Source organism: Notolepis coatsorum (assembly GCF_963971535.1).
Source record: "Notolepis coatsorum genome assembly, chromosome: 2".
NCBI classification, from domain to species: Eukaryota; Metazoa; Chordata; class Actinopteri; order Aulopiformes; family Paralepididae; genus Notolepis; species Notolepis coatsorum.
Window position 1 is genome coordinate 73,864,544 of NC_140166.1, and position 18,256 is coordinate 73,882,799.

General features: G+C 40.9%; 1 protein-coding gene across 2 annotated transcripts in view; it reads right to left on the bottom strand.

Annotated features, from left to right (window-relative positions):
• ppm1g (protein phosphatase, Mg2+/Mn2+ dependent, 1G) overlaps window positions 1-18,256 on the bottom strand; it is a 57,012-nt gene that overhangs the window by 38,731 nt on the left and 25 nt on the right. Inside the window, exons 2-5 of one of the 2 annotated variants that reach the window (XM_084307810.1) lie at window positions 17,718-17,854; window positions 4,205-4,274; window positions 3,044-3,129; window positions 1,103-1,232 (exon numbers count right to left, since the gene is read on the bottom strand). In XM_084307810.1, coding sequence (XP_084163936.1) covers window positions 1,103-1,232; window positions 3,044-3,129; window positions 4,205-4,274; window positions 17,718-17,828 — 397 coding nt within the window. In that variant the 5' untranslated portion in view covers window positions 17,829-17,854. Of the gene's footprint in view, window positions 1-1,102; window positions 1,233-3,043; window positions 3,130-4,204; window positions 4,275-17,717; window positions 18,246-18,256 lie in introns of those variants that run through there. The other variant, XM_084307809.1, reaches the window with a different exon arrangement.

Here is an 18,256-nt window from a genome sequence, read left to right on the forward strand (position 1 = left end):
TTTTATATATATATATATATATAATATTTATGATAATTATTAAATAGAATAATTTTCTATAGGAAAAGTATGTTTATTTTTTTTATTTGATCAGCTGTGCCTGTGAGTTACCCTACTCGAGTCCGGCGGGGGAGAATGTTGGAATGTCTGTTGGTGTGTTTCTTTCCATTGGTTTCATTTGGTTAACATTATTGGGCGAACAAGAAAACGAAAGAAAACTGTAAAATTGTAATGACCCTGCAGCTGTTCCAATGTAAATGTGCCTTTCTCCGTGCACTTTCGCCCGCTTTGAAGTCGGACTCGTGAGCCCGGCCACGCGCGCTGTTCTCGCACGGACCTCGCGAGTGCCTGCATGTGCGACTGGTGTGTTTGCGCTGTGAGGCGTATTCTTCGTATGGCTGCACGTACCGCACTGTGACTGTAAATTCGCGGGACGCATACAAGTACCGTTACACCCCTACTGTTCACTCATCTCACCTTATCTTAGTTATTGTGTTGACAATCCATGTAAAATTTTACGATTTCTATATATTGTTGATGACTGTATAATAGAAAATCTTTGCATGGATCCATTACAGTTTTTATAGCTATATTTTGTCGTCCTCACAACATCTCTGCTCAGGCAAACCTCCTCCATGCCTGAGGACCAAACTCCGCACCATGGGAGAACGGGCTTTCTGCTCATCCACTCCCAATCTGTGGAATGCTCTCCCTGATCATCTGAGAGCACCACAGACCGTGGATGCTTTTAAAAAAGGGCCTCAAAACACATTTTTAATAGAGCCTTTGTTGATTTTTATCTAGTTTTAGCTCCACACATTTTATGCTCTTTTACAAGTTTTAGCCCTTCAAATTCCATGTTCTTTTTACTCCTTTACTAGTTTTAGTATTTAATTTTTTTTTTAGATATTTGTTATGGCATTTTCTGCTTTATTTTGAATACGACAGTTTGGAAATTGGGAGAGAGAAATGGGCCTTTTTTTTTTTATATACTCTTGCTAGTTTTTATGTTCTTTTACACTGTAGCGCTTTGATATTTGTTCCACACTTATAAAGCGCCTCTACAAATCATATATATTATTATTATTATAATTCTACTCACCGTCATCCTCCTCTGCCACCTTCTCAGTGGCTGGCTGCTCGGTGGGCCGGCCAGCGATCTGGACCAGCTCCATAATGACCTCTTCTGTGGTCATTCTCCTGTCGATGGTCAGGAACGCCTCCTCCAGAGCCTACAACACACAAGATATTGTTTGTTATACTTGGGAGTAGGGGTGTGACAGGTTAAACGTGATTTAAAAAACAAAAGATGAGTTCTGGCTCCAAAGACCTGGAATTATGTTACATGTCAAAGTAAAAAGTATTTGTGCAAAGTTGCAAAGTTGTTAGCAAGCCAAGGCCTCTCTGGGTCTGTGTCTCTCTGAATCTATCTACCGGTACTTACCAAGCTTTCAAATATATATTAAACTAGAGTTGTTCCGATACAGATACCAGTATCGGAAACGCCTCCGATACAGCCTAAAATGCTGGTATCGGCAACTACACGTAAATTCTATGCTCCGATACCATATGACGTAATTTATCAACAACACGTGCAGTATCCTCCTGCTGAGAGTGAGCATTATAAAACAAATGTGTTTTTAAATCGACGTGAATTAAAGTGTCAATGCTGTTTGTCATTTTAACAGCAGATACTTTCTTAAATGCCATCGTCCCGACAGAGCGGTGTTGACGGGGAGCTCTGATGTGTTCGCTTGCTGGTGTTATTAGCATTAGCTGAAGAGCTTCCTGAAAAGCTAGTTTTAGCTTAACGTTACCTTGGCTAAAGTTGGAGCTATTCATAATCGAGCAATAATGGCTGCAGACCTGCAAGCAAAGTACAGCAAGTTGTAAAAGGAGTATTCCAAGGTAAATCACTTTTTCACCAGTAATGTTACATTGTCTTTCCATATAGCTTGCGTTAACTGGCTAACCTAGCTCACGTTAACTGGCTAACCTGTCGTCACTGATCGACTTCTCCCACACATGCACGCAATTAATGACATAATGCGGACAGCGATACCGGTGACAATGTTTAGCTTTTAGTGCCAAATGATAAGAGTCTGAGGCGGAGTCTCAAAAGAGAATGTTGAATATTTATTGTGCATTAAAAATCACAACAGAGCCTCTGCTACTAGCTAACTGAACCGGAGCCTTCTGGGTAGCAAGTGCAACAACGTATAACGTCCACTCCGTGCGGAACCAATGTCCCAACGACCTTTCCGTGGGTGAACTCATTGAGCAGTTGTCAATTAATGATACTAATACTAATCTATACAATCACGTGTTGTTGAATAAATACCATTACTTTCTAGTTATTACTAAAAAACAGTATATATAAAACTTTTTTTTTTTTTTTTTTTTTTTTTTTTTTTTTTTTTTTTAAATGTATGCACTGGTATCGGATCAGTATCGGTATCGGCCGATACCCAAATCGGGTTGGGAAGGAAAAAATGGTATCGGAACATCTCTATATTAAACGAGCACAAAACTGTCCATAGCACAAAACATTTTATATGTTGGTGCAGTCAGTTGTAGAATGTGAAAGTTATTGGGTTAACATTACGACCTACACCTTCACTGTCTTTTGAAGGCCGTACCGGGCTGAGTTTTTAAGCTAGCACAAGCATTACACTAAAATGTCCCTCACTGAACGTGCGTGAGTGAGTGACCACAATTTGCTGTGCATAGCCCACGGTGGCTCCCGTGTGCCATGGGAGGAACTCACGCTCAAGCATGCACTTTAAAAGGGTATTTTTGAGCATTTCTTAAAAATCGTAGTGCTTCCGATTGAAATTCTTCTTCTTGTGTGACCCATGTGTCGCTATCTCGCATGCGTGTGTACACTGCATGACGATGTAGCAATGTGCTACAAATAAAGACTTCTTTCAATTCTAGTTTCATTAATTCGCACTTTGCCATCTTTGTGGTGGTAAAATCCACTTGCATAATATAAAACATGAGATTGCATACAGCAGTGATGTCTCTACTCTCTCCTTCTCACCTTTTGCAGCTTGCCATCTTTGTAGGTCTTATGTTCTTTGATGGTGTCAGGCAGGTACCTGGAACAGTACAAGGCCACCTCCTCACCTAGTGGGACAGAATATGCACTTTTCACTACAACTGTGTCTGTGTGTGTGCGTGTATGTGTGTTAGGGATGCATCAATACCAAGCTAAAATAGGCCATCAAGAGAATTTCCCCAAAGCCAAAAGCAAGCTAGTCTTTTTAAAGTCGGGGGGGGGGGGGGCAAACTGAATTGTGGAGTTAGACCGGTTTAACGTAACAGTTTTTCACCATTTTTGTGTTCAGATTTTTTTTTGGGCGGGGCTGAAATCATGGCTCCATGACACACTGGAGCCATCCTTAGCACAACCCCTCCCCCAACACTATATAAAAAAAACTAGAGCAGATTAACCCTTTCACTGCCACACGACAATACAGAAGGTTAGCCCTTTACTATCACACAACCGACGGCGATGCTCCATCATTAGCTAATGCTAACCATTTCATGTATGTGAATTGAAAATGCTAAAACATAATAGCAAAATACTCAGAGGTATAGTTAAATAAAAACTGATTTTTAGTGGTATAACCTGGTATGCTAGTTAGTCAATTAGTTAAGCTCTCTAAACCAAGTAGCATCAATTTGATAGATTCAGTTTGAATTTAGATTTAGTGATTGAAGAGAAAATTAAAAAATATAATGTAATGGCACTGAAAGGGGGGTGCCTTCAATCAAGCGGGATGTGACCACACCCCCACAATCCTGAGAAATGGTCAGAGCAGCCAGATGAGACGTTTTTGAGCTGAGTTTATAAAGTTAATGTTTTTAAATCATTCAAAATGTGCAGGGTGGCTAATAACACATGTTTCTGTAGTGTGAGAAACTCACAACACATGAACTACTGCTTTACCTCAACTTAAACATGTCAGAAAGCAATCACCATTTTGTGCCCCACCCCCCAAAAGCAATGATTGGTGTTCTGCATCATGACATCTTGTGTCCGCACATCCCATTCCCAACGAGGCTGACAACCATCGACCACTGAGCCCATCATTGTGATGTTTTTTTTTTAATATATTATTCACTGGTATATTCTGCCGTTACATCACTATGACTAGTAGTAACAGCAGCGGTGTGTCTGGGTGCGTGTGGTCTTTACCTCCATGTCCGTCATACACTGCAAACATGGCCGTCTCCTCATCAAGTTCTGGAATACAGTTATGAGCATCCTGGAAAATAACAATAAACTAAATGTTAACAACCTATACAGCAGACATGATGGGTCATCAGTTACTAGGGCTGAGCCCAAAGGTTCGAACCTTCGTTCGTTACGTTGGCATTCTAAATCAAATTTTTCTATTCATTGTTTAAACCAATGGGGATTTTCTTCACAGTTGCAGATAAAGATTAGGCTACACTAATATTATAGTATTAAAAAAAACTGATTAGTTATATTCATTAAAGAAAGTTGATTTAGTTGGGCTGGGTCTGGAAAGTTGATTAAAAAAAAAGGACAATTTATTCAAATTGAGGATTTTTTTTTAAATTTTAATTAAATTAAACATTTTAATTAAATAAAATAAAAATGTAATTAAAAACGAAGGTTCGAACGCCCGTTTGAAAAACCCTGACGAAGTTCGAATCCCAAAAACAGGCTTCGGGGACAGCCTTATCAGTTACTAGTACAAACATGGAAGATGGCAATGTCCTATCGCGTTGAAATAAACAGCCCAGTTAGTCCATCCAACAGTGATATTGTCAGTCCATCTGAATTAGGGATTCCCAAACATATTGGACCTTATTGGAGGTCAGAAAATTCCTTTGACCCAAAGATTTGAAATCCATGACAATGACACGTCGTCATTGTCCCATGTAATGGATACACCTATAGGCCAATTACAACATTTACATGTCTCAAGAGGGAAGAGATTAAGCTGCTCATAAGTGGGCCAGTGACGACTTATAGACAGGTTGTGTGGTTTTCACACCCTTCAAAAGCCGTTGGAAGCAGTTTATTTAAAAAAATAATTGTCAGAACTAGGGCTGACCTTCGAATAATTTTTTTGGAATTCGAAGCTTCGGGGCCGAGATTCGAGATTTTATGTTGTGGGACTTGTACAGCACTTTGTTCAACTTTGTCAGTGCTGTAAAGTTTAAACCTTTTTAAATCTATGAAACACTTTGCTTTCATGAAATATTGTAAGCCGTCATTTGAGGCTTTATAAAAGCAGCACAATGAACACAAATCTGTCAATGCAGAGTCCGACCTCATCAGGGACCGAAACTAAAGCCCGCCGCCCGCCAGGGGCGGTCTGTTTTTACCTTTGGCGCATGACACTTAGAGGGCTGCCCGCCGTGTGGCGTGTAGACGTGTAGTTCATAACGATACTCTTGTGCGAGTACAGATTATAGCCGCTCGTCTTTTTTTTCTCCGCCGCGAGATCGTTAAAAACCTACAAGTCCCACATCGCACTCAAGTCAACGGTCCAATCACAGTAGAGTGACGTGACTGGTTTCATGAGAAAAAAAAGCAAATGACCAATCGGAAGCTATCATTTGGCTTGTTTACTTCCGTCTGCTCTAGTCTATATCGGACCTCCATGAGCTAACGTTACTGTTTAAACAATGACCCAGTCAACTATTCACTTTTAGTTTAATACATGACAAGGCATTGTCTAACGGTATCTAGCTGGCTAGCTACTGATAGCTGCTGATATCAACAAATGCTCCAGCAATAGTCTACTCGAGTGCATAATACCTCCGTTCCCTCGCTAGCTAGCTCTCGTTAGATCCATCTGTCCCAGTAAACTAAATTGTTGATAGCTGCTGATATCAACAAATGCTCCAGCAATAGTCTACTCGAGTACATAATACCTCCGTTCCCTCGCTAGCTAGCTCTCGTTAGATCCATCTGTCCCAGTAAACTAAATTGTCTTAACGTTATCTACCGGGCTAGCAGTAGCTACAGATAGCTCCTGATATCAATGTCTTATAACATTGATTGAATGCGTATTCTAGCTGAGGGCATGTTGAATGTGATTTGACAAAAGAACCGTAACGTTAAATAGGGTCCAGCTGCATCGCCGGAGAATCCTTGCATGCTGAATGTAGGGTCTAGCTGAATATAGGGTCTAGCTGCAGGGCCGGAGAATCCTTGCTGGAGCTGGAGGCTACTCAAGTATACACACAGACAGTGGAGCTGTTTGCAGATAGCAAGCATTTTGACTTATTGCGTGGTGGCGATGTCTCGCAGATAATACAACTACAAGTATGATTATATAATATATATTTTATTTAAAAACATTTTTTTTATATAAAATATATATATATATTTTTTTAATCAAAAAAATGTTGGCAGGTAAGAAATATGCTTGGCGGGTAGACTCTTCCCATCTACCCGCCACTGGCCGGTGAGTCAAAAAGTTAATTTGGCTCCCTGGACCTCATCCTAAATAACAAACAGCATTGCTTGTTGTAATTAACAAAGAGAGGCAGAGTCGAGTTTGCACCAAAAAAAAAATATATATATATTATACTTTTTTTTGTGTATATATTCAAATTCTATTTTCATATTCGAATCCCATGCCCATCGAACGTTAACACAAACCTAAACTAACGTTACAACTAACCTAAAGTTAGTTTAGGTTCGTGTTAACGTTAGATAATGTACAAAATAAACGTATTTCCGCTGCTATAGACGTCGCTCTTTTATTTTGGAACCCCCCGACCGGAAGTTATTACCCTCGTTATCTGCTTTAGTGTCCGGTTGTTGGTTAGCTCCGTTAGCGTGCAGCATATCAACACCAGCCATGGGAATACCGTTTTCTAAATTGGGGAGGCTTTTAATCGTCAAGGTAAGAGGATTTTAAGTCATGGTATCCATAAACTTCAATCGGTTCGGATCCTTTGAATGAAATGAGAATGTAAACAAACACGGCGTCACGTTAGAAAGTAACACTGAAATCACTGCGCCCAGAGGAGTGGTTCGGCAAAAAAAAATTCAGAGTATATTTGCTTATAAAACATAAATGTCGAATTGAATAATTTTTTATTTCTCCAGGTGGTAAATACACAGGTCACAACATGTTTACAGGAACGTTTTGGAGTTGTATTTGGAGTGTATTTTGTGACTGTAGGGCACTGTAGGGAACTTCAGGGTACAAGTCTGACCCACTTCCAGTGATGAAGCTAAGCTAACGGAGCGGGCGTTCCCTAAGGCTAACGCACGCACAGAGACAACAAAGGTATGCATCTTCTTGTCTAATTCCAGGGAAGATGGCAAATAAGCAAATTTCCCAAAATGTTGGAGTTTTTCTTTAACACTTTGAATGCCCAGCAGGGGGCGCACATATAGTGCTTGAATGCCCACCATCCGCTTCAATGTTAACGTTAATATTGCCTAATCTATGTTTTAAATTATGGCTATGTGTCTAATCTGCCCGTCGCATTATCAATGACCCATTTCCAGTCAACATTGTTGAAGCGGATTGTTTTTTTATCGGTTTATTTCCGTTTTATAGCATTTTGAAAAGCCCTCGTTTTCACGGAAAAAAAGAAGAGATTCCATGATAATCGCCCTGTACTGTAAAATTCTAGAACGGTCATTTTTCTGCCTATTTATGAATCGTTTTCAAATAAACGCTAGATTATCGATAGCATATGTGTACGTGTGCACGCTGGTGCCGCGCGCTAAAAATCGATTCTCTCAGTTCCTGATCGCTCTTACAGTCAAACAGCCATATCACATTATAGGGGAAAAGCTTATATCTCCGTGAAAACGGGTCGGATTATCCTAAGACTGGTAAAATAGATTCCTTACCCGAGATCAGATGCTATCCAAATGGATTATTCCAATTCCTGATAGCCATTCCAAAAATCGATCCTTTTATTGATCCCACGTGTATACTGTAAAACACAGTAACCACGCTGTGCTGAGGGTCCAGCATGAAGCTGATCGGCTCCGGTTACATGCGTGAGAAGTCAAATGTGGAGTCCGGGTTTTTTTTCTCTCATGCATTTTCATTGAGTCCAATCCAAAAGGGTGAATTACCATCTGGGAGACAATAGGGGGCGCTTTTTTCACATCTCAGCGCCTGGGGTGGCTGATTTACCAACGGTAGACTCGGTTGATGAAATATGAATTCAGATCGCTAATAAAAAAAAAAAAAAAAAAATAGAAAAAAACGAATATTCTCGTTATGGGCATTCAACCCGCAGGGGGTAAACCCGAGAATATTCGTTATGGGCATTCAAAGTGTTAAGGCCAAAACATGTATAAAAATTCAATAAATAAAATAAAAAAATAATTACTTTTTCAATATTGGCCCTATCTGGATATCGGACCGATACCGATGTGTAAAAAAAACTGCCATTCCGGCCGATATATCGCGCATCACTAACCGTGGTGAATATTGTATCGTTTCAGAGTGATCCTGGCTAATTTTTGGCTGGTAAAAAATCTGCCTGGCTGGTAGTTTTTTAAAATCTACCAGTAGGGCTGGGCGATATGACGATATTATATAAATATCGGGTACAGTTCATTAACGATACACTTTTTTAACGTATTGTGGATATCGTGATGTTTTGCCCAAGAGGATTGTGTCGCGTCAATCTGGTCCACACCCGTTCAAACTTTTGAACAACGCCGCCCCCACACACACTACTGCATCAAAGTTACTAATTATTATTAACAAAGGCATTCGTTTTGTGGCATTAACGTTATACGTTCAATAACATTAGCGTATTTACCCAAACATAGCAACGTCCGATGACGACATAGATAGCAAGCGTTACTGTTCATATCTCAGCCCGTGCGGAGTTGTGCATGCCCATTCTGCGGTCTGTTAATAAAGTTTTCAATCAGACAGATGTATGGAAAGGCTTTTATTATAACATTCGTTGCAATAAAATCATTGTGGCTTGTTTAGTCATGCTGCGGTGCGCTGGTAATCACTCGTCTGCCGCAGGGAGCTGTTGTTGTCGTTGAGCTGAGCTCAGCTCTCGTCAAAATCAATTGCGGAAGTAAAAAACGCATAGAGCTTGCCGATTGGTGCCAAGAACAGCAGGGCGGGTTCAATCGGTGTGACGTAATTGGCAGACTCGACTGTCAATCAAAATTATTCTGTTGCCAGCTGAATGATCGAATGAATGAAAACGTTATTAACGATTGCAGAATGGGTACAATACAGTACAGCTCAATACAACAACAGTGGACTGGGGGATGAAGACCAGAAAAAGACTTTCGGCTTTTTTACATAAGGGTCCTCCATTTTCAATTCATCAAAACATTTAGAGACATACAAATATACAGTAGTTTCATAAAAATGCTAAAATGCTATTTATTGATTGATTGATTGATTTAAAACTTTATTAACATATTGCAGAATGGGTACAGTACAGCTCAATACATACAATTGTTAAGGGGATGCAGACCAGAGAAAGTCTTTCGTCTTGTTTACATCAGGGTCCCCCATTTTCAATTAATCATATTTCATATCTAAATCATATAATATCTCATTGCTAAATATATGCAATATATAATCTAATAATCCAATACTCTAAATCTAATATATAATATAAAAATGCTAAATGCATGGGTATTTTATTTAGTCTTTAATGTTAGCTTGCAAACTCAAATACTGTCTTGGTAAGCCTCATAATGAATTGTTTGGGGAAAAAAAGAAAAACATTGTGATGTGTATCGTGTATCGCCGAAAGGTCAGAAAATATCGTGATATCATATTTAGGCCATATCGCCCAGCCCTATCTACCAGCCACCTTGGCTGGTAAGCCAAAAAGTTAATTTTGTTCCCTGCGTTCAGGCTATGGACCCAGGGTGTTTCCCAGCTCATACCATTTTTTGGATATATGTGACCCAGTCTGGTGATGTAGCCTACAAGTCGCCAGGGTGAAATGACAGATAGACACAATAAAAAAAGATTTTTTTGTGTTTTTTTTTTTTTTATATATAACTACAGTTCGAGAGTTGAAGAACATATTTAGTACAACAGCGAACAGATATAATAACTCTAATTGTAAGAATTCTGTGTTTAAAAAAGGCCATTTTGAAACACAGTTTGTGCTCTCCACAGAAGAGAGGTGGGGGCTGGGTTCATTTTTGCATCTGAATAGAGCTGCGTGTTGGGATTCAGATTCACTGAGCCAGGTAAAGGCATTCACACAGAGAGTCATTAACGTTAACGATGGACACATTCAGGTGAGGGTAGTTGTCCACGCCCCCCCCCCCCCCAAACTAGCTGAAGTGTGAACATCTTTGAGAGACGTTTTCTCCCCTTGAGTGTTTTAGACAACAGACTGAGTTACAAGATTTAAATGAATATATGATATTCAAAACATTCTCATATTTCAAAGTATGACACATCATTTGAAAGCTTACATTCTGTACTTTCACAATCTGGAAAATGAAAATGGAGACATGTGGGCTAAAGCACTGGTCGTGGTCACATATACTTTTGGTCAAGTTCAAGTTTAAAAATGGCCACTTTTCTGGGCGCCAGTTAACCCATTCAGTGCCAACCACGAGATTAGTCGGGTTAACTCGCCATGCGTTGAGTGCCAAGACCCAAGAAAACTCGGGTTTTAAATCGTTATTTCTTTTATTAGCTATATCCATTAATTTCATTCATCCAGCCTGACGTTATCATTGGGAATGGGTCTGAGCTCAAAAAGGGCAAATACCGCCGCCTATCGTCTCCCGGATGGTATTGCACATCATTGGATTGGGTGAGACTGCATCAGAAAAAAATTCCGGTCCCTGGGTTTCCCATCTCGGGCATGCAGTAGCGTTATAACGGATGGACTGAGGACACTCAGAGCAGCGTGGATTATGTGTTTTGGTGCTATAACGTTGGATCAATAAACGCGATCAATATTTGGAATGGCGATCAGGAATTGGATTAATCTTTTTGCAGAACATCTGATGTGAGGTAAGGACTCTATTTTTAAGCAGCTGTCCTAACACACCACAAGGCCATAGATATAGAATTCAGTCTAGACTCTAGACATGTCTAAAATTGATTTACCAGCTCTGACGATAAAACAATGACTTGCCAATAGTGGTCTTAGTAGGCACATCAGCTAAGCAGCCACGTGGTTACACTTCTGAGGTACAACGGCAGAGTTCCATAAAGCTGCTGTGATGTCAGGTGGGTCATGTGAGCAGTGCACACAATGCAACACAGCTGGCTGTAATGTGGATACTGTCTAGCCATTACTGTCCTGTCTTTGGAAACACTAACATCAGTACAGCACCGGCAACTAACCAACATTAGCACAGCTAGCTAACTTTAGGTAGCTAGCTAGCAACATCCTGGCAATGTGGCAGGAAGGCAGCTAAGTTGCATTGTAGACTCCTCACGTGATCCATCTGCTAGAAGAAAGAATGTGCCAAACTGCCAACCAATTGCACCGAATCACTTCCAGCATTGGGTAGAGCCATATGAAATCCGCGTTCACGGAATCGAGCAATAAAAATGGAATCAACTGTAAAAAAAATATATATATAAATATTATGTTGTGGGACTTGTACAGCACTTTGTTCAACTTTGTCAGTGCTGTAAAGTTTAAACCTTTTTAAATCTTAGACAAACAAAACACTTTGCTTTCATGAAATATTATAACCCGTCATTTGAGGCTTTATAAAAGCAGCACAATGAACACAAATCTGTCAGTGCAGAGTCCGACCTCATCTTAAATAAAACAGTATAATCGTATTTTATTTTCATATTCGAATCCCATGCCCATCGAACGAAGCTTCGCAGCTTCGAAGGATTTAAGACAGCCCTATTAAATGGACTGTTATATCTTATTAAATTGTGGACATTTATTCATTCCCACTTATTAGACACTATTTCTGATGGTAAAATGCAAGTACAAAGCAAAATACAGAATTCTGAAATATTAAAACGGAAAAAACGGAATTTGGAAAAAAATTATGGAATTTGGAAAAAAATTAAACAGATTCCATATGGCTCTACATTGGGGCATGAAGGATGGTTCAAATTAGAGTTGTTCCGATACCGATACCAGTATCGGAAAAGCCGCCGATACTGGCTAAAATGCTGGTATCGGTATCGGCGAGTACCCTCTAATGCTGCGCTCCGATACCATATGACGTAATTTATCAACAACACTGTGGTCTGTTGAGTAAGCATTATAAAACAAACGTGTGCTTAATCGATTAAAGTGTCAATGCCATTTGTCATTTTAACAGCAGATACTTTCTTAAATGTCATCGTCCCGACAGAGCGGTGTTGACGGGGAGCTCATGGGTTCGCTTGGTGGCTTGTGTTATTAGCATTGAACAGCTAACCGAAAGCTAGCTTTAACATTACCTTGGCTAAAGTTGGGGCTATTCATATAATCCAGCAATAATGGCTGCAGACCTGCAAGCAAAGTACAGCAAGTTGGCAAAGGAGTATTCCAAGTTAAATCACAATGTCACCAGTAACGTTACAGTCTTCTATGGTCTTCCCATATACCGGTAGCTCATGCTAGCTAACGGTAACGTCGTCATTGCACAATTGCACGTCGCGTACACAATTAATGACATGTTGCGGACAGCCATATCGGCGACAATGTTTAGCTTTTAGTGCCAAATGATAAGAGTCTGAGGCGGAGTCTCAAAAGAGAATGTTGAATATTTATTGTGCAAAAATCACAACAGATCCGACTGCTACTGAACGGAGCCTTGTAGACAGACTGAGTAGGGTATATCTGCAGAGCCAGTGGGTAGCGAGTGCAGCAACGTATAATGTCCGTGTGGATCATTGGAGTAGGGTATATCTGCAGTGCTGAAGCCCCATACTCATTGATTAATGATACTAATACAAATCTATACAATCACCTGTTGTTGAATAAATACCATTACTTTCTAGTTATGACTAAAAAACAGTATATATAAAACAGTATTTGTTAAAAAAAATATATATATATATTATATTTATAAAAAAATTATATAATATCGTTTTTTTTTATTTTATGTATGCACTGGTATCGGATAAGTATCGGTATCGGCCGATACCCAAAGCTTAGGTATCGGAATCGGATCGGAAAGGAAAAAATGGTATCGGAACATCTCTAGTTCAAATGATCCAATGTGTGTGAGCAGTGGCTCAACAACCACCCCCACCTTTTGGTCAGATTTAGGGAAGCTGCCTAGTTGGCAAACGAATGTAACTGGCCAAATCACAAGTTTAATGGTGCATCTGGCTGGTCCTCGTCAAAGGTAGGCATCATGTGACCATGTCGTATTTAAGAGGTGGTGGCATTCGGGTGCTAACTAGTTATGACCAAGCAGATCCAAGGCAGCCATTTAAGCCAGATTGTTTTTACATTACAAAAGTGATATGTCACAACCCATAAACTCTGGTATCATGGAAATAGCCCACGTTCATAATTTGTATTTACGACCTGGTCAGAAGTTCAAGTGCAATGATATTTGGCTTCAACACCATCCAGCCTTGCAGCTAGCAAAGAAGCTTACGGTGATGCAGCTGGAGCATGGCCTGGATCACGGACTACCTCACCAACAGACTACAACAGTACATCAGACAGATGTACTGGTGAGCAACACAGGTGCCCCCCCCCCCCCCCCCCCAAGGAACTATGCTGTCACCCTTCCTGTTCAGCCCTATACACATCCAACTTCTGCCATAACGCAAATGGGTGCCGCCAACTACAGACGTTTTCAGATTACTCCTCCATTGTAAATTATATCAGAGATGACAAGGAGGAGTACAGAGAGCCCTGGTTGGATAGCTTTGTAGGGTGGAGTGACAGCAACCACATCCAACTCAACATCAGCAAGACCAAGGAGCTGGTGGTAGACAACCGGAGAGGCAAAACTCCCATCGCCATCGGAGGGGATGAGGTAGAGATATACAAGTTCTTTGGAGTACACCTGAACAACAAATTAAACTGGTCGGACAGCACAGAGGCCCTATAGGAAGGGACAGAGCAGGCTGTTCAAAAAGTGTGCATTAGATTGCTGCATTAATTTTACCAGTCTGTAGTAGCCAGGTCCTCTTTTTGCCATTGTATGCTGGGGGGGCTACATAAACTCAAGGGACACCAACGAACTGAACAATCTGGTGAGGAAGACTAGCTCTGTGATGGGATTCGAGCTGTTCAAACTAGAGGTGGTGGCAGAGAGGAGGGTGAGAAGGAAGCTGGTCTGTATTCTGGAGAACCCCTCCTACCCCCTCTATGAAGAGCTAGCCAAGATGAGGAGTACGTTCAGCCACAGACTGATACACCCCCCCACACACACCACTCTCTCTGCCAGTCTCGTTGTGCCAGCAGCCGCCAGGCTCCACAACCAGGGGCATGGACTGCTGCCAACAACTGTATAACTAATGGCTGTAGAACTTGAGAACTATTAGGAATGTCTAACTGCTGAATTGTATTGCCCATATTTATGTGCAACGGTTGTGACATTAAACTTCGATGCCCGAGGGAGTTTCGAAACACGGGTCTCCCACGCCGCGGGCAACAACACAGACCTCTATACCAAGAAGTGAACTCACTGCTTTGTAATGTGTCTGTGTCTTTTGAGGATGAGAGTGCGTTTTAACCCATAGCACCGCTACACACCCCAGTCACTTCACAACATCTGAAGTCCATCGTGACTGTGCTTCACGGTACCATCCGTTACACTCACCCTCCTTAACACTTTCAATGCCCAAAACGTGATAAGACGTTTTATCAGCCCAATGCCTGAATGCCCACGACGACAATCATCATTTTATTTTTTTATTAGTGATCTGAATTCATATTTCATCAACCGAGTCTCCCGTTGGTATGCAGCCCCTGTAGGAGCTCAGATGTGGAAAAAACGCCCCCCATCGTCTCCCAGATGGTAATGCACCCTTTTAGAATAGACTCAATGAAAATGGATGAGAAAAGAAAAATCCGGAATCCACATTTTACTTCTCAGGCATGTAACCCGAGCCAATCGGATTCATTGTGGAGCCTCAGAACAGCGTGGAATACATATGTACAGTATGTAGCGTTGGATCAATAAAAGAGATACATTTTTGGAATGGCGATCAGGAATTGGAATGATCTTTTTGGAGAACATTTGATCTGAGGTAAGGAATCTATTTTACAAGTCTTGGGATAATCAGAGTTGTATTCGCTGAGATCTCAGCGTTCGCCCTGTGTGCGTGTGTGTGTGCGTTATCGCTTTGAGGAAATCAGAGATCGATTTTTCAGATCGCCTATATAGCGTGCATACGTACACATTATACTATCGACAATCTAGCGTTGATTTGAAAACGATTCATAAATAGGCCAAAAAATTACAATGTTTTTGTGTATTCTAGAATATTCCGGTAAAGGGCAATCATCATGGAATATTTATATTTTCCTTGAAAACGAGGACTTTTCAAAATGCTATAAAACGAAAATGAACCGATAAAAAAAACAATCTGCTTCGACAATGTTGACTGGAAAACGAGTCATTGATAAGCGACGGTCACGGGCAGATTAGACACATAGCCATAATTTAAAACATAGATTAGGCGTTATTAACGCTAGAGATGTTCCGATACCATTTTTTCCTTTCCGATCAGATTCCGATACCTAAGCTTTGGGTATCGGCCGATACCGATACGTATCCGATACCAGTGCATACATAAAAAAAAAAAAAAAAAGTATAAAAATTATATATATATATATATATATATTTTTTTTTTACAGATACTGTTTTATATATACTGTTTTTTAGTAATAACTAGAAAGTAATGGTATTTATTCAACAGGTGATTGTATAGATTTGTATTAGTATCATTAATCAATGAGTATGGGGCTGCAGGACTGCAGATATACCCTACTCTAGATCCACTCGCTTTGCACTCGTTACCAAGTGGCTCTGCAGATATACCCTACTCAGTCAAGGCTCCGGTGAAGTAGCAGAGGAACTGTTGTGATTTTTGCACAATAAATATTCAACATTCTCTTTTGAGACTCCGCCTCAGACTCTTATCATTTGGCACTAAAAGCTAAACATTGTCGCCGATATGGCTGTCCGCAACATGTCATTAATTGTGTACGCGACGTGCAATTGTGCAATGACTACGTTAACGTGAGCTAGGTTAACTAGCATAAGTTACCGGTATATGGAAAGACCATAGAAGACTGTAACGTTACTGGTGACATTGTGATTTAACTTGGAATACTCCTTTGCCAACTTGCTGTACTTTGCTTGCAGGTCTGCAGCCATTATTGCTGGCTAAAGCCCCAACTTTAGCCAAGGTAACGTCAAAGCTAGCTTTCGGTTAGCTGTTCACTGCTAATAACACCAGCCACCAAGCGAACTCATCAGAGCTCCCCGTCAACAGCGCTCTGTCGGGACGATGGCATTTTAAGAAAGTATCTGCTCTGCTGTTAAAATGACAAATGGCAATTGACACTTTAATTCACGGTCGATTAAGCACGTTTGTTTTATAATGCTCACTCAGCGAGTAGGGTATATCTACAGAGCCCAACGTCCGCAGTGTTGTTGATAAATTACGTCATATGGTATCGGAGCGCAACATTAGAGGGTACTCGCCGATACCGATACCAGCATTTTAGGCAGTATCGGCGGCATTTCCGATACTGGTATCGGTACAACTCTAATTAACGCTAACATTGAAGTGGATGGTGGGCATTCAAGCGGTAAATCAAGATTAAGCTTGGGCTCTGAAAGTGTTAAACTAACTCACTCCACCCAAGGCATCAGGGTCAGTTGGCAGTGGCACCAATGTAACGGTTGCGACATAGTCACCTTAAACTTCGATGCCCTGAGGGAGTTTCGAACCCGGGTCTCCCACGCCGCGGGCAACAACACAGACTGCTATACCATTGTGACTGCGCTTCACGGTACCATCCGTTACATATGTCTTTATTCTATTACCCTGCCCATACCTCCCCTCCCTATGCTGCTATGACACCCGAATGTCCCCAAGGGGATCGATGAAGGAATCGTTTATCAACTTCCTGGTGGTATACTTAAGAAATGTCCAGCTCCATGAATCCGGTTCAAAACCTGGCTACTCAAAACAACTGGAGAAGTGTCCTCATTACCAGAGGCCAGACCATTCAAATTCCCTTTAAATAGACTGGGAATATCCAGTTGGGGGGGGGGTGAATGGGGTGTGTACCTAAACTCCAACTGCTTCAGTGGAACATAATCGTGCCAGCAGTAGAACACTTGACAAATATGAAGTCATATTTCTCACAAAATAATTTCACAAATATTTAGGTTTGATGTAGAGCTACATTAAATTTGATTTCACACTTCCAATTACCACAAAGACAAAGTCCAATACGATGAAAATCAGTTGCATGAACGTGAATTGCCATACTTATAAATATATTGTGATACATTGTATTGCCGCCCAGAGTTTTACAATCCAGCAGCAGTCACTTTGGCCGCTTTTTGAACTAGCTGGCTCTTGGCCCGATTGTGAAATAAAGTTTCAAATACCAGCTACTAGCCACATATAATAAATTCCCATTTAATCTGCAACTGTAATAATCATGAACCCATAACTAAGCATAATCAATTATAGCACCAGGAAAATTCCTTGCATGGAGGACAAAGGCGACCCCGTTTCCCTCCCCTCTCAGTCCTCATCGTTCATCATCAGTTCATTTGTGTTCCTCACCTCCATGGAGACGCGCCATCCCTGCATGGCAGAGTAGCCGTAGCTCATGCTGCTGTTACCGCCATCGTTGGAGGTCTTGCTGATGTTTGGTTGCGACAGATATGCCCCCATGGTGGCCGGTGGATGTGGCTTTCAGCCTATAGCGAATATAGGACAATGGGAAAATACACTTTTTTTGTTACACAGCTCAACCACTTACTCGTGACTAAAAAGCTAATTAGCAAGGTTGGCTATAAATGTTGTTGTTAGCTAGCTAACGTTAGCAACACAACAAAGTGGACCGCTGAAGCTAGTTAGCGTGAATGCTAGGTGAAGCTAACCCGGCTAAAGTTCCAAGTCATAACCTGTGCCCCCCCCGCCGCCGCCAAATTGCGCGTAGCTGCACAAATCCAAGCTGTCAAACCTAGCTAAACAAGTATACTGTTCCTTTTCCCCATCTACCAAGTAAGCGTAAGCAGCGAAATTATTATATCTCCAGGAGTGCGGATGTTTTAAACATATAGTTGCACGTGTAAAATAATTCCTCTTCTATCAACAGA